Genomic DNA, 15,689 nt, shown 5'->3' with positions numbered 1-15,689 from the left:
CTTAACGCTTTTATACAAAACATATATCTTTTTCTTTTTAAAATAAAAATACTTTATACCTATATGTTTATTAAGGTGTTCCAAATTTGTATGCAAAATTCCCTTATAATATGCGCTTTGATTTATTTTTGATATATCAGAAAACAATTTAAGAAAAAAAATGCCCTTTACGATATACCAAGTTGTTAACCCTTATACCATTTAAATATTTTTTTATTTTTACGTATAAGTAATTTTTGCGAAAACTTTGAGACATAGTTGCAATTAAACCATGTTAACAATAAAAGTAAGGGTTTAATTTTTGCAATGTGAAGTCAAAAGGCTAAAAATCAAAAAAAATTATTTTAATTTTAATCTATTATTTTTCTCCCAAAATTAAGTGTAAAACTAATTAGGCGTGTTTTACAGATTTCTGTCTCATTTCCTTTTTGCCATGAAAGTAAAACAAAACGCTAGATGATTGTCAACTTTTTTTGGTTAGCTTTTATTTGTGTGCAGTACAAACTATGACAAAATTTGCCTAATAAATAGAGCTTACTTTTTGGGCCGCTCGAAGAGCCTAGACTATGAGTTGCGGATCAACTGGATAATTTTGGTCAAGGACAATGGAAAGGACACAACTCTGGACAGATGCCTCGTATACAATTTTGGTTCAGCTGCTCGGAAATCTCTCGTTCGGATTCGCGATGGGTGTGTGCATAGAACTAAGTGCTATTGCTTATATAAATAACTCTGCTGCCTTGCAAACAAAAGGAATTCTCTCTGGATCACAATAAATCAAAACTATATATATGTATATAAATATATATATATTAAGGTATAAACGAATGTTTTTGGAGCCCGCAAAACGGGGGCACTGGGAAGGACTAGATAACAAGAGCAGCACGGAGTGCAAAATCTCTGCCGGGGGTTAACAGTTTGACCACGGGAGTATTTCAAGGGGATCAAGTACAAAATATCATCAATATCTGCAGCAGCAGCAGTGCTCTTAGTGCTCCTCCCTCGTGTCCAGCTCCACCAATGGCGGCACTGGTTCACGCTCAGGCTCAGGTTCCGCACTCTGGCTTCTGCTCCTGCTTTGGCTTTGGCTTGGACTCGGGTTGCTGCTTGGACTTGGACTGATGCTTGATGTGTTGGAGCTTGCGCTGGGACTCTTCCTCGGCTCATTTCGCTCCCGTTTGAGTGGTGGCGATACGGCGGGCGTCAGAGGAGTGGGCAGCTGAGGCACGGCTGGCGAAGCCTTTTCCTTGGTCTGCTCCTGTTTGGGAGACTGTGTCGTTGGCGGCCAGTGGTTGGACTTTAAGACGCTTTGGCTGCTGCTGCTGGGCGAAGATGTGGAGGGACTTTCACCGGGAGCAGCAATCGAAGCTACCGAGGTAGATGCAGTATTGTCATCTTCTTCAGGCTTCACGACCTTCTTCTCCGTGTCGCGCTCCTTCACCTTCTCCTTCTCACGCTCCCTCTCCATATCGGCAATCTTCTTTAGGTAGCACTTGTCCTGGGTGGGACACTCCAGGTGGACGCAATGGAAGATCTAAAAAACCAAGCAAGCAAGACAAATTATAAACTAACGAAATCTCACAAAGCAAGACGATCTTATGCACCTCATTCGCCGTGTTGCGGGTGCCAACGATGCGGATGAAGACCACGGGACGTGGAGTGAAGTGAAAGTTCTGCCAGGAGCGGGCCTGGTCGTTGCGCCGATCCACCACCATCTGCCAGTCCTTGCGATTCGTCGAGGTCTCGATGTAGAAGCTGTAGGTGCGGTCGTCGCAGTCCCACAACAACAGACGCATGGAGCCGACGTGATAGGGCTGGCCCAGACGCACCACGATCTCGCCGCTGCCCAACTGATGGCACGTGTAGCCCGAGTCCCAGTCGTATCGCACATAATCGCCATTGATCAGCGCATTGCGGGTGCGACTCACTCCGTCGGTCACAATGGCGCTCATCTCGATGGTGGCCACATTGGCCTTTGGCGCCACGAAATGGTCGATCAGTCGCGGCACCTTGGCCGTGTGCATAGCCTCCAGTCCCACCACATGAAATACCTAATCATTAGAACAATTAAAAGTGTTATATAAGACGGGCTTTTACTAAGGTTTACTTTGGTTTGATTTAAAGAAGTTCGTCTGTACTTTTAAATAATTCACAGGGACTTTAAATTTAGTTCAAATTGAAAATTTCAACAAGCTGTTAATTTTATAAAAGAGTTATTTCCCCTATGTAAAAAATTTATAAAATTATTTCCGAAAACCTTTACAAATTCAAATCAAACTTGAACTAGTGTTTTATGCAATTCAAAACACTATTTTCAGGTATAATTTTAGATTTCTCAGAGAATTAAACGTTTGTGTTCCTGCGATTACAAAGACTTACCCGGTTGACTGTGTTCTGGGTGCCCACCAGGCGGATGAATCTCACGGGACGCGCTGCGAAGTACAGGTACTGCCAGGAGCGGCAGTGGTAATCGCTGTAGTCCACCACGCGCTCCCAATGCTGCTGGTCGCCGGACACCTCAACGAAGTAGGAGTACGCCCGACTGTCGCTGTCCCAGAGCAGCATGCGTATGTGATTGATCATGCAGAGCGTGCCCAGTTCGACCACAATGCCCGCATCGTTGCTGTCCGTGATGCAATGGCGCGTATAGCCGTGCTCCATGTCGTAGGTGGTCACATCGCCGTCCAGCAGGGCGGTGCGGCACTCGCCTTGGATGCAGCGCGACAGGAACTTGGCGGTGGCCACATTCTCCTCCGGCCAGAGGGCCGCCCTGTAGGGCAACGTTTTCGAGGTGCTCCGCTCGTCGATGGCATCGAGTATCTTGTCGGGCTCCAGGATGCCCGACGGACGGACCACCTGCAGCAGGTGCTCCAGGTTCATGAGCGGCAGGCGCACAAAGCTCACCACCGACTTGATGTCCACATTGGGGTTATAGCGGCTCCATTTCCAAACGGCCAGAAAGATCTGCACCTCGGGGGCAAAGAAGCAGTCGCGTCGCAGCACCTCCTCCAGTGATTCCTACACGGATTAGCTTTGTTTATTGCTGGCTGTTTATATCTGAGAATCATTTACCTTTGACAGGGTCTTGAAAGAGTCATGCTGCAGCAAGTCGGCCGCATTGCGATCCATGAACATCAGGCACACCTGGGTGAGCTCCTCCAGGTTGTAGAGTCGTGCGGCGTCCAGGATCATGCACACATTGTTGAGGGCCAGGTACTGGCGCAGATAGTTCGAGATGGCCATTTCCAGATCCTGAAAGCCATACTGATTGGCCATGCCGAGGACATCGATGACGGCATCCTCGTCCAAGGTGGACAGTAGCAGAGTGCCCGAGTAGATGTATCGCAGCAGGACTTTGAAGGGATCCAGGGGCACCTCCAGCGGTATTTGACGCTGTGTCGTCTCCGCCATTCCGCCGTAGAGCAGGGCACGGAAATACTCGCTGCGGGCGGCCAAAACAACGCGGTGGGCGGGCAGGCGCTGCTCCTCGACGACGAACTCCACGTCCGAGTACCGCTCGTTCATGCACAGGCGGGCCATGTCCGCCGAGAAGCGGTCGCCCAGGTCGATCTCGTCGGTGAACTCCTGCTCCTGGGCACCGCCATTGTTGTTCTTGCCGGAGGCATTGGATGTGGAGCTCTGCATTCCGCCGGATAGTCCACTGCATCCCTGCATTTGTGGTGTCCCTGGCTGCTCATCCTCTGTTTCCCTTGTTGCAATTTGACGAGTGTGTGTGAATGTTTCTATCCGTGTTGTCTTTATATATATATGCTAAAAAGAACACTTAACAATTTGTAGCTGCTGCGTCAAACCATGACAGATGACACTTAAATCCGTAATATCGATGGTTCTTAGTTGATTCGCTTATTGTTTCGCGAGAGCAGAGCAAAAACACCAGAGAAGATTTGGTGTGGCAGCAGGTCTTTTTTACCCAAAATACCGAAAATCTTCGACAACTGGTCACATTCCCGCGAGTTACGGAAAATCTCCTTTTGCTTTGCTGCCCAAAAAGTCTTTTATTTTGACTTAAAATAATCCTAGTAATTCATTTTTATTCTAAAGCCTACTTATTTTATCCACAACGTTTTTATTTATTTATTATTATAAATATAAATGCGCTTGGCTTATTTAAATAATTCAATTTAACAATTTTTCAAATTCAATTCGCCATTTTCTCACAGTTAAAAAATATAATTTAAATTCTATTGACAATTTTTTTTATATGTAGCTGAAAAAGATAATAGTAACATTTATAGTAATAATTTTTTGTTTTGGTTAGATAAAATTAATTATTACAATTCTAACCTTACAAATTGTATATCTATTCTATTAAATTAATTCTATTAATTAAAATTCCAGCTGAGTTCCAATTGAGAAACCATTAATTTTCACGTACCTTTTGTTAGCTAGTTTAAATTAACCTCAATTTTAAATTTCTCACTATTAATGCTTGGCACTTTTCAAGCCAAACAGAAAACAGTGTTGCGAAACGAGCCAAAATTTGGGTATATAATATATACCAAAGAATACCAAATATTGGTACTTTAAGCTATCAGCATTTTGCCTTGCGTGTGTGTGTGTGAGCCGCTGATAACGCAGCTGATCGGGCGATCTTTGGTGTTCGTTTTTAACATTTCGATCGGAGAAAACCGGGAGCAGAGCATGGCCAGCAATTATAATTCCACACAGCAGTCCAATAACCAGGTCAACAGGATCACCAGCGACATGATCAACTCCCTACAGCCGTCATCGAAGGAGGCGGACACGAAGGTCAGTTCCCTTTCCTGACAATGAATTTCAGACATAACCTTGATCACAATCGCACACGGAGCGAAATTCGTGTCCAAATCGGTATCCATTGCTATAGCTTTATAATACTGAAAGTTTGGGAGAGAAGGATACAAATCCGACCCTAATAAAGTAAATATAGTATATTCTTGAACAATCATCAGGCGTGTCGATATCAGTGTTGTGAAAGGTACACCTTATTTGTACCTGAGTAAATATGCCAACGAAATTAAGTACCAAGGCAATGTAATTGAAAAAACATATTATGTTCTTATGTATGTTCCCCGTTCTTGAGAAAAATATGTCGTACACTGAACCAGACAGTTAATTTAAAAAACATTTTAAATCTGTTAAGTAAACTTTGCTTCAAAATGAATTGCTATTAATTACTCCTATTTTTATTGTGTGGCAACTGTTAAAAAATATTTATTAATAATAATAAATAAATTGGTCGATAATTAGATCTGATATCTTGATGTAGGTTTGTTTACCCAAAAAATATTTGATACCAATACTATTTTTTCCACCGCCAGATCGAGACGATTCCCAGTGATCCTAAATGGCGTTCCCCCCAATTGATGATCGTTTTCGAGGACGGTGATCTGCACTCCGCTCGCCAGCAATTGCTCAAATCTCTGCAAAATCCATTTGCGGAGGGATCCGTGGCCACTTTGGTGCTCCAGGAGAGCATAGCCGATCAGTTTGTGGGTCTGGTGGCCAAGGATCTTCGCTCGCTGCCGGAGCAGGTGGCAAAGAATCCGAGCTATATCAGCACGCTGGCCAAAATCGCGCAACTCAAGGCAAAGGTAGTGCGGGGCGAAGACCTCAAGGCTGACGAATCTCCACTACTGGTCTACGACTGTGTGCACAGCTACCTGGGAACCGGAGTCACTGGAGTTGTAACGCTCCATACCTTCCGTACCGCCAAGGAGGCCGGCGAGTTGGCCGCCAAAAGGGATCCCCTGCCCTACGGCCAAGTGAGCGTGTGGAACGAGAAACTGGCCTGTGCCTACGAACTGCTACCACGCCTGCCCACCGACATTGTCGCCCTCAACTGCTTCAATCCGGACTTGAGCCCCATTAAGGAGGCCTTCGTGGGCAATCGCAACGATGTCGTCCTGGTCAAGAACTACCACTACGAATCTTTAGTGGTGGGAGACAAACGGAGGGTCATCGCATTTCCCGTGGGCACCATTTTTGCCAACTAATAGTGGAGATCAGGAAACTTATCCAGGTGCTCTTTCAGCAATACTTTACAAATACCTCTCTTAAGCATTTTACTTGTATCTTCAGGCTTTTCGCACAGTTCAATTGGAGGTATTTAAATGAAATCTCTGTAGCGAATCAATTTTTACAGACTCAAATAAAAACATAAAAAGTAATAGGCTAAGAGCCAATACTATAAGCTTTTTTAATGTATTGCGATGAAACTTAAAGTTTTTGAAATCTATTTTGCTTTTTAAAGTACCATAATGTTCCAATTGAACTGTACAGAAGTATGATGCCAGAACTGTTTTTTATACTCTGCCAATAATTGTCCACTGAACAAACCCTTAAAATTTCGTTCTGCATCTGGGGGTATTGGGGCAGGTCTATGGATTCCTGGATGCAACAGGCATTATCGGGACATGCGCGGATGCTCCTCGAAAAATATAAATACTTGAAAGTCTTGACGTAATCTCCTGCAAAGCAGTAGAAATTTTAGCTGTAAAAGGGCACACTTTGGGTCAAATTAATAGAGCTCAAGAAAATTGTATGCCGAATCTAAGATGATGAAATGAGAAAATTAAATAGTTTAGTTTAATACACAAAGGATATTACCAACAAATAATATATGTATTTAAAAGCAGGAACATTATTTAATAGAGTTCATAGAGAAATATGACTTTTAAAGAATGATGATTACAACTTAAAATTGTCAAAATCGTCATTAGAACATTTTATATACATAATCAGCTTTAAATGTTCCAGTCGATCAATTCCATTTTTATCTTATCTACCATGTTGTAAGTCCAAGAACATTTTTCATTTGTGTGTGAATATTTTTTCTTGCTCATTTTCTTTTGTTGTTTAAATGTGGCTTAAAGGTTCGTAGAGCTATTGTGTTGGCCCCAATTGTTTGAGTGTGTGTGTGTGTGAGCCAGTTGGCGAATACTTTGCCTTTCTCTCTTCGCCTTACTGTTGTTGTTGTCGCTAACCTTCTGCAAGTATAGTCAATTTTTAGTGTAATTTCCCTTTTTGATTTTGTCTATCTGGAATTTGGCGTTGTTTTCATTTCCCTACAAATAATTCAGTTCAATAATGCGCCATATAATCGTAATCGGTAAATGTGTGAGTGTATTTGAATGCGGGTGTGTGCAGCCAATAAACTAACACTGTAACTAAACAAAAGATATTGTACTTTTAGGTACTTATAACAATTGCAATAGAGCGCTCTCTTCCTCGCTCCATTACTGGCGCTATCTCTTTTGCACAGCCGACCCCCTTTCTGTTGCCTTCTCACTCTCACTCCCCTTTCTCTTTGGCGTTCTCGCCCGTTCTTACATCCCCTTTGGATGACGTAGACGCTCTTTTGCCAGCCATTCATTGCTCCACTTTCACACGGCTGCGAGAGAGCTGGAGCCCCAAAGAGCATTAGAGAGAGAGCTGGCTCCAGGGGCGTACTAAAGGGGTTAATATATATAAACGTCTTTAAAAATTAGTTTAAAAAATTATTTCTCCATATTTTTTCATTTTTTTACAAGACACACTTGTTTTACGTTTAAATGCGTTATAAGGTATTTATATTTTGTTGGATACAGTATTTGGACAGAGGTTTCTTAAAGATTTTTAAAGAGTCATTTAAATTTGGAATTACAAAACCATACTTCCATACGACGAACCGTTTATTTGCCAACAATAAAAGTTCAAGATAAAAATTTACCGAGTTAAAGGAGATATTCATGGTTAATAAACTAATTGAATTTATGGTAATGTTGAAATGTTGAGCAACAAGCAATGACAAATAACTTGGATTTTTAAACCCTTGCAGTTGACTTACCCCCTTGACTACGCCACTGAGGTTCATCTTGTGGTTAGAAGCAACGTTTGTTGGCGCTGCCTTTTGTTTAGGTTTGTTGTTGCGCTGTCCGTTGCGCGTTGCCAGTTTGCCAGTCCGTCAGTCTGAGCTGGTTCCCGCTGGCGTGGTGAGGTGTCCGCTCGCGCTCTCTCTCCCTCTCTCCGAATCCCGCTTCCATTAACAACTACAACACAACTGCCGCTCCGGCAGAGAAAATGCGCTGGCAGTTGCAGCTCCAAACGCTCCAAAAGCTCCAACTGTTTTGAACACTCCAACATCTCCAAAAAGAACCCAAGCAAATCACCACGATGCCACCGCACAAGTGGACGGATGAGTCGCGGGACGCGTCCTGTTACTACGAGGATACGACCGCATCCCGATTACGCCGGCCGTCGTCCTCTTCCAACTCCTCCGCCTCGGTGGAACGATCCGATGATGAGGCGGATGACGAGCGTGAGGCGTTCTGCTCCGGCGAACGACCACTAATCCGCTCCAGCGGCGCAGCGGAGGGTGAGTAGATAACACCCGACAAATGTATTTCTAAGATACAGATTTTAGATCATTATGACTTACAAGCCTCATTAAAATCTCCAAAAAAGTGAAACTATACATTTTTATTTAAATTTTTCACCTTTTCTGCTTATATAATTGATATACAAACTAGTGCTCTATATTAATAGGTAATGATTTCTCTATATATATACATTCTGTAATTTTTTAACACCAAATAATTGACACAAAAATGTATATTTCTTATAACGTATTTTTTTAGAACTTTTAATACTTATTACTTTTGTTTGGTCAGCGTTTTTTCAACTTAAGATACAGTTTTTTTTGTCAACTTGAAGTACTTTTAAAAAATGAATTTCTGAAATTTGATGTCAAAACTATATAGTGATGATTTATTTTCTATAATTAAATAGTTATCTTTTTGATGACTTAATTTTAAAGTTTTCATTGAATAAATACTTTTGCTTTGAAAGAGAGAAGCGCTGTACAGCCAGTCTTTGGTTTTGATATTCACGGAAAATTATCCAGTTCACAGCATTTTACACATTTCTCTGATACAGTCGTACATGCCTATCTCTTATGTTTCGTAATGCGAAATAACTTTTAGCAACTAATCTTTAAACAAATTCAAATTATCTACCCTTTTTTTTGGTAAACTACGCCAATGGCAAAGCCTCTTAAAAATGTATAAATAAATAAAAGCAAAAATTAAAAAAAATAAATAACTATTATATGAACCTCAAAATATGTTCATTGAATTAACATGTTAAATTCTAAGAATATAAAATAATTCTCACAACATATTTTAACATAATTTATATTATATATAAGCCAGTATTTTGATATAGTAAAAATTATAATTCTGCCAATAATATGTTCGGATGTAAAATAGAATAGAATCTATCGCATAATAAAATAAAGTTGTTGGGTATAGAAGGGAGTTTTTGATAACAAAAATAAAAAAATATATAATTGTAGTTGGAAGTAAAGAATAGAACATAGTTCTAAGACCTTTTTTTTACCATTATTTAACCTGTTTATCAGTCAATTTTTTTGGTTTGGCAATAATTTTATCAAAGTAATATGTAGACACTAGTCTACTGGCTAGGCCGGAACTGATATCATTGAAACGCCTCCTAATCAAGCCCTCGCTCTCTTCTTCCCTTCCCGTAGTAAACGATGATTGTGGTCCAAAGACGCGTCACATTTTTGGCTTCATGGGCTTCCTGGGATTTGCCGTCGTCTATGCGATGCGGGTCAATCTCTCGGTGGCCATTGTGGCCATGGTGAATCAAACGGCCATTCCGCACAGCAACTCATCGGTGATCGATTTGGACACTTGTCCACTGCCGGAACCCAATCACAACGGCAGTGATCCCAATCCCCAAAGGGAGGGCGAGTTTGTGTGGGACGAGGCCACGCAGGGATTGGTCCTGGGCAGCTTCTTCTACGGCTATGTGCTCACCCAAGTGCCCGGCGGACGGATGGCCGAATTGTACGGCGGCAAGAAGATCTACGGGTACGGAGTGCTGGTCACGGCTATTTTCACACTACTCACCCCGCTGGCCGCCCACTGGGATCTGCCGCTGCTCGTGCTGGTCCGCATTTTGGAGGGCATGGGCGAGGGCGTCACCTATCCTGCCATGCACGCCATGCTGGCCCACTGGATACCGCCGCTGGAGAGAAACAAGTTTGCTGCCGTCGTCTATGCGGGCTCCAATATAGGAACCGTCATATCCATGCCCCTGGCCGGATGGCTTTGCTCCCTGGACTTTTTGGGCGGCTGGCCATCGGCCTTCTACATCTTTGGACTGCTGGGCATCTTGTGGTTCGTCGCCTGGATGTATCTGGTGTACGACAAGCCCAGCGATCATCCCCGGATTTCCTCGTCGGAGCGTGAGTACATCGAAAGGTGTCTCAGGCTGGTAAATCAGGATAGATTGGTGGCGGAGGAGCAGGATCAGGATGAGGAGCAGGATGGGGCGAATCTAAGGAGGCCGCAGGAGGAGCCCATACCATGGTCATCGCTGCTCACCTCTGTGCCCCTGTGGGCCATCCTGTTGACCCAATGCGGTCAGGGCTGGGCCTTCTACACGCAGCTAACCGAACTGCCCACCTACATGAGCAACATTCTGCACTTTGACATCCAGTCTAACGCCCTGCTGAATGCCGTGCCCTATCTAACCTCCTGGTTCGTGGGCATCGCCTGCTCCGCCCTCGCGGACTGGATGCTGGCCAGACGCTACATATCTCTGTTGAACTCGTACAAGCTGTGGAACACGGTGGCCTCGGTGGTGCCGTCGCTGGGCCTGATTGGCATCATTTACGTGGGTTGTGATTGGGTGTGGGTCACCTTTATGCTGGCCGGTGTGGGCTCTTTTGGCGGAGCCGTCTACGCCGGCAACCAGATGAACCACATAGCCCTAAGTCCCAGATTTGCGGGCACCATGTACGGGATTACCAACTCGGCGGCCAATATCTGCGGCTTTATGGCGCCCTATGTCATTGGGTTGATCATCAACCATCGCGAGACCTTGACCCAGTGGCATCTGGTCTTTTGGCTGGCGGCCGGCTTGAATATTGGCGGTAACTTCATCTACCTGATCTTCGCCAGCGCCGAGGAGCAGAGCTGGTCGAAGACACCTGCACCCACTACAACACGCATCTCACGAGCATCCCTGCGCGCTTAAAGCACGCAAAACTATTCGCTATTTTAGCTAGATCATAAGCATTTGTGATAATTCCGATATACACATATATATCCTACATATGTATGTTTGGGGTCTTGACGTTTCCCGGTTGCACTGTAAAAGATGTGGCTTCCAAAAAACAAACCGAAACTAGTGCTATCAAAATGGAATGGGATATCGAAAAGGATGTTAACTGTTTTAGTGTATTATATATATACGTGTATCGTCCTTTTATATGGACTTTTGTTTTGCTAGGCGTCTTTTTTGTATACCAATACCAACTAAATATATATATATATATATATTTATATATCTAAGATATACACGCTCGAAGGCACTTAGAAATGTCGAAATAAAAAGCACAAACATATTAAACGGCTCCACCAGAATTTTGACATTAAATCGATGTGAACGAGTAAAAATCCTTAATATTCAATCGGTTTTCATGGATCAGAGAAGGTACATCAGTGTTTTTATTCAGAAAAGGGGTTACCACCAGTATTTTTGCAAGCCAAAATAATTAGGTAGACTTTCCGAGTCACCCAAAAGTAGGCAGCATACTGATTCAGTTCAGTTACTACTTTTAAACCTTATTTTTCACTTTTATATTTTTAAAAGTAAAAGAGAAGCATACTTTTAGGAGCCCACTTATCAATTTATACTTATTTTAAAAATAAGCCTCTCAAAATATGAGTGGTTTTGATTTTGTATTCTCTAAAAAACAAATTTGTATGGACTTTCGGTTCCGTCACTCAAGATCCAAACAAAACTGAGCTTAAAATATCATTATTTAACATATTTTACTCTTAGCATATGTAATTCAGTTTATTTTTTTATAAGTCAAAGATTTTTACATTTAATCGGTAAAATTAACCTTTCTTGAAACCATACTTAAATATATTGTAAGATTGATCAATATTTATAAGTATTAACATTTTTTATTTAATCAATTTAAATTAACCACTTTCAAAATATTTCTGGGTATTGTATTACTTTTTAGGTGTTAGCCATGGACAGGTTTTCTAAAAGAATTTGTACCTTTATTTTTTAACAAATTTATTTTAAATTAGCTCATGATCAGCAAGGTCTTTTAAAATTTATTTTAAAGTAGCTCATGATCAGCAAATCACAGATATCATATCGTATGAGCCTTTGTGCATATAAACTTTATGCATCCGACATTTCGTCGCAGCCTCCGCACGCATTTAAGTTTTCAGTTTTTCGGAATTCGGTTACGGTGTGATTACCGTGGCACAGTTTTCGCCTCTGTCCGTGCGTAATTCTGTCCGTCCGGAGACGTGAGGCGTTACTGACTGGCCTGCCAGGCCCCCTTTGCCACCAGATAGCCCCGAAAATACCCGCAGATACGCCGGGGCATTAATAATGGGTAAGTGACATTGCAGTTTTTGTGTCGCAGTCTCTCACGCGGTTTTGTTTGTATTTTGTATTTTGCGCTTTGTCTTATTGTCAATTTTCTCCCCATTGCATAACATTTCGCCCCCCTGCTTTTCCCCGATCTGCGATCTGAGTTCCCCGGTGAACTTCGCGGGGCCATAAAAACAGAGTCGCAAAAGTCAAGTGAAAATATTTTGGCGCCGTTGTTACAACAGAGAGCCTCTCTCTTCTTTACACAGAGAAAAACTGTATTTTTCGTAGCAATATCAATAGTTTAATCAATAATTAAATAAACATAAGAACGTAATATATAATCGCTGCAACTACCGTTAAAGAAAAACAGGATACTCGGATAAATTTGTTATAGAAATTAGTAAATATAGTATTTTGTTAAAGGGGATCTATTTACTTTTATTTTTTAAAGCAAGGTGTAAATAAACTTTAACCGACAGAGAAATTTGGTAAAAACAACGAAATAAATTATTCAAATTTTTGAAAAACCTGGTTTGTTGCATATTTAAAAAAATGTTCAAATTTATAACCCTCCATTACTGAAAACATAAATTGAATTTAATTTAATTGAATTTAATTTTTTTAAGTGTTTTAGAGTAAATAAAAATCAAACAATAGAGTTGTGTGGTCATGATAATTTATAATACCATACGTTTTTCGCCTAGGCACATATGTACATATGTATCCACATTGTTGATATATTTATGAGGTAACTATCGAAACGTATTGCCTTTTCTCTCAGTGTACACTCACCTGCGCTCATTTGGCCGTGCGTTTGCGTTTTTAATTAACGGTAGTTTCTTCTATTGCCACACGAGAGATTGCAAATGAAGTAATTATAAAAAAAGAAATAAAACGGCCGATGGGGAAAGAAGCCGTGGCATGGACGGCGTGGAAAATAAAAGTTACGACCGACATTTGGTTCAATTTCATCCGTGCGATCTTCGTTTTCCTTGCCAAGAAATGCGTTCATGGTCAAAGTGTCAGGCGTGACGCAAGCGCAAACAGCAACAAACAATTAACATCAACAGCAACCGAAAAGAGCATCAACAATGGCATTAAAAAACTACAAAAAAAACCCAGAAACACAGCAACAATGCGCCACAAGTGATCCAAAAAATATGAAAATTTGTGCAACTAAATATTTGGTCGAATGATTTCTGAAGTGTCAAAACCGATTGTCGACTTGTGCATCAGAAGAAATCACTCAAAGAAACCATACTTTATGTGAATCTTTTTCAGAGATATTGGAAAATGAATACTTTGAGGATGAAAACATTTATTTTGGTCGTCACTAAAAAAAACAATTTCTCTTGTTGTCGAAAAAATATTGGATCATAAATTATTTATTAATTAAGACGTTTCCAATAGAAATCGCTTAATATTGGCAGAGACATCTTCAACATGACCTAAATCAAATGTTTCACAATGAATTATGTATTGAACTACCTAACAAGTGAAAATGCCTAGTTTTCATCTGATTCGAGGTTTTATTTGGGGTCACCTTGAATTAATCTAATCAAAAGATCGATGACAGATTTGCGACAATTCCCATACCCAGATATTTAGCCCGGCCGGATTTGATTTCTGACTGAATTTCGTATCTCTCGACTTGACTCAGTGGCGCGATTTTATTTATTCACTGTTAACTGAACCCCTTTTTGGCCGTCACTTTGCTTATTTCTTGACACTTTCACTTTTCTCATTAAGATATGAGCTCGACCCCGTTGGGCGGGGAATCGGGCAGGTGAGGCGACAGGTTTTCATATGCTGACAGACCTTACGTGTACCGACCGACCGCGTGAATGACTGACAATCGGTCAAACCCAGACCCTTACACTGCCCGAAAAGATAGTCGCTTTCAGGTCAATATTTGCCCAACGGCATCCGTTTTGAAAGCCTATTTCAAGAGATAAAAATAAAACTAACCAACTATCTAATAAATCTTTTCCATGCTTACATAGTAGTTCCAAAAAAAATTAAACCGATTTTCATAAAAGTGTTTTAAACTAAAACAAATGTCCATTAATTATTATTGTACTTTTAAATTTATTTTATTTGCTGTTAATAATAATGTAAATCATTTGAATTATATTCGTTGAACTGATTTACAAATTACTATTTAATGTCCCAAAAATGTAAAATTATAAACATTTTTTTATAACCATTTTTTTTTTTTTTTTTAGAGTGTGCATAGTGAGAAATTTAGGCTAACCTTAAATATTTTCAGATTTCATTTGCATCTTCATTCATGCCCATCGCTTCATCTCGCTCTCACTCTCTCTCCTTCAATCTCTATTTCTCCCTCTCTGTCCCTCTCTATCACTCTTTTTACTCTTATCTTCTGGATGCAGTTTTTTAGGGTATTATTTTTTTGTTTTTGCCCTGCAAACCAGTTTACCGTTGCAAGTTTTTTTGCAGGCTTCTGATTGTCTTCTTTTTCTTGTTTTCCATCTTGCTTTAAAAAAGCACAAAATGCATTTTTGTTTCATTTTGCCACTTAACATTTAATTTTTGGCAGCGTTTCTGCTTCTTTGTGGCTTTTTTCCCAGAACTGGTTTCCAATTGCTAACGGTAAATGCAGCATCATGCCATCTCTCTCTCTGCTCCTAACTTTTTATTTGGCTTTTGTGGAAAATTGAAAAGCATTGCACGAGCAACGTCTGGCGGTTGCTGGATTGCACAATATATGGCGATATATAGTTGGGGAACCAAACAAACGTAATTTACAACTTCTTTTTTTGATGGTGGGTGAAGGGAATGGGGGGAAGAGGGGAATCTGCGCCAGGTGCAACTATCTCTCACTCCCTCTTACTTTCAGTTTTTGTGTGTATGTTTACATCACTGTAAACAGGTCACCAGTGAAACAACAACAATTGTTCCATTTCTTGCGACATTTCTGTTCGCATTCCTCCATTCCCATTTCAGCTGGAAACCTGGAATTGGATAGAAGGGAAAAGCGATAAAATGAATTACAGGATAACTTAATAAACTGTCAATCAATTTCAGTCTCAATTTGAATAATATTTTAACGGATTACAACTTTGATTTAAGCGAAAAGCAAAGACTACTGGAATATGTGTTTAGTTAAAACCTACATTTTTAAAATTAACTAAAACTATTTAAAATGATTTAGTAATCATCTGTTTTTAAAAAAACCAAAAATATATACATAGATATAATATCTTTTATTATATCTTTTATATACATACATAAATAAAAATATCTTTAATACC

At 40.8% G+C, this 15,689-nt stretch overlaps 3 protein-coding genes across 3 annotated transcripts; 2 read left to right on the top strand and 1 right to left on the bottom strand.

The window, feature by feature from the left end:
- Positions 1–460: 460 nt before the first annotated feature.
- LOC128265059 (BTB/POZ domain-containing protein 9) lies at positions 461–4,025 on the bottom strand. Its single transcript, XM_053000849.1, has 4 exons — positions 3,073–4,025; positions 2,380–3,018; positions 1,605–2,051; positions 461–1,534 (listed from the first exon to the last, which is right to left on the bottom strand). Exons 1-4 carry the CDS (start codon positions 3,673–3,675, stop codon positions 989–991), a joined length of 2,235 nt encoding a protein of 744 aa, XP_052856809.1. The 5' UTR covers positions 3,676–4,025; the 3' UTR covers positions 461–988.
- A 534-nt stretch (positions 4,026–4,559) lies between these two features.
- On the top strand, positions 4,560–6,338 carry LOC128265056 (uncharacterized). The gene is made up of 2 exons (XM_053000843.1): positions 4,560–4,770; positions 5,322–6,338. Exons 1-2 carry the CDS (start codon positions 4,663–4,665, stop codon positions 5,994–5,996), a joined length of 783 nt encoding a protein of 260 aa, XP_052856803.1. The 5' UTR covers positions 4,560–4,662; the 3' UTR covers positions 5,997–6,338.
- A 1,649-nt stretch (positions 6,339–7,987) lies between these two features.
- On the top strand, positions 7,988–11,122 carry LOC128265055 (putative inorganic phosphate cotransporter). Its single transcript, XM_053000842.1, has 2 exons — positions 7,988–8,356; positions 9,530–11,122. The coding sequence occupies exons 1-2, from the start codon at positions 8,155–8,157 to the stop codon at positions 11,044–11,046; spliced, it is 1,719 nt and encodes a 572-aa protein (XP_052856802.1). The 5' UTR covers positions 7,988–8,154; the 3' UTR covers positions 11,047–11,122.
- Positions 11,123–15,689: the final 4,567 nt, after the last annotated feature.

This window comes from Drosophila gunungcola, unplaced genomic scaffold, assembly GCF_025200985.1.
Source record: "Drosophila gunungcola strain Sukarami unplaced genomic scaffold, Dgunungcola_SK_2 000091F, whole genome shotgun sequence".
NCBI lineage: Eukaryota > Metazoa > Arthropoda > Insecta > Diptera > Drosophilidae > Drosophila > Drosophila gunungcola.
Note: the sequence above shows the minus strand (reverse complement) of the source record. Positions and strands in the feature narration are given on the sequence as shown.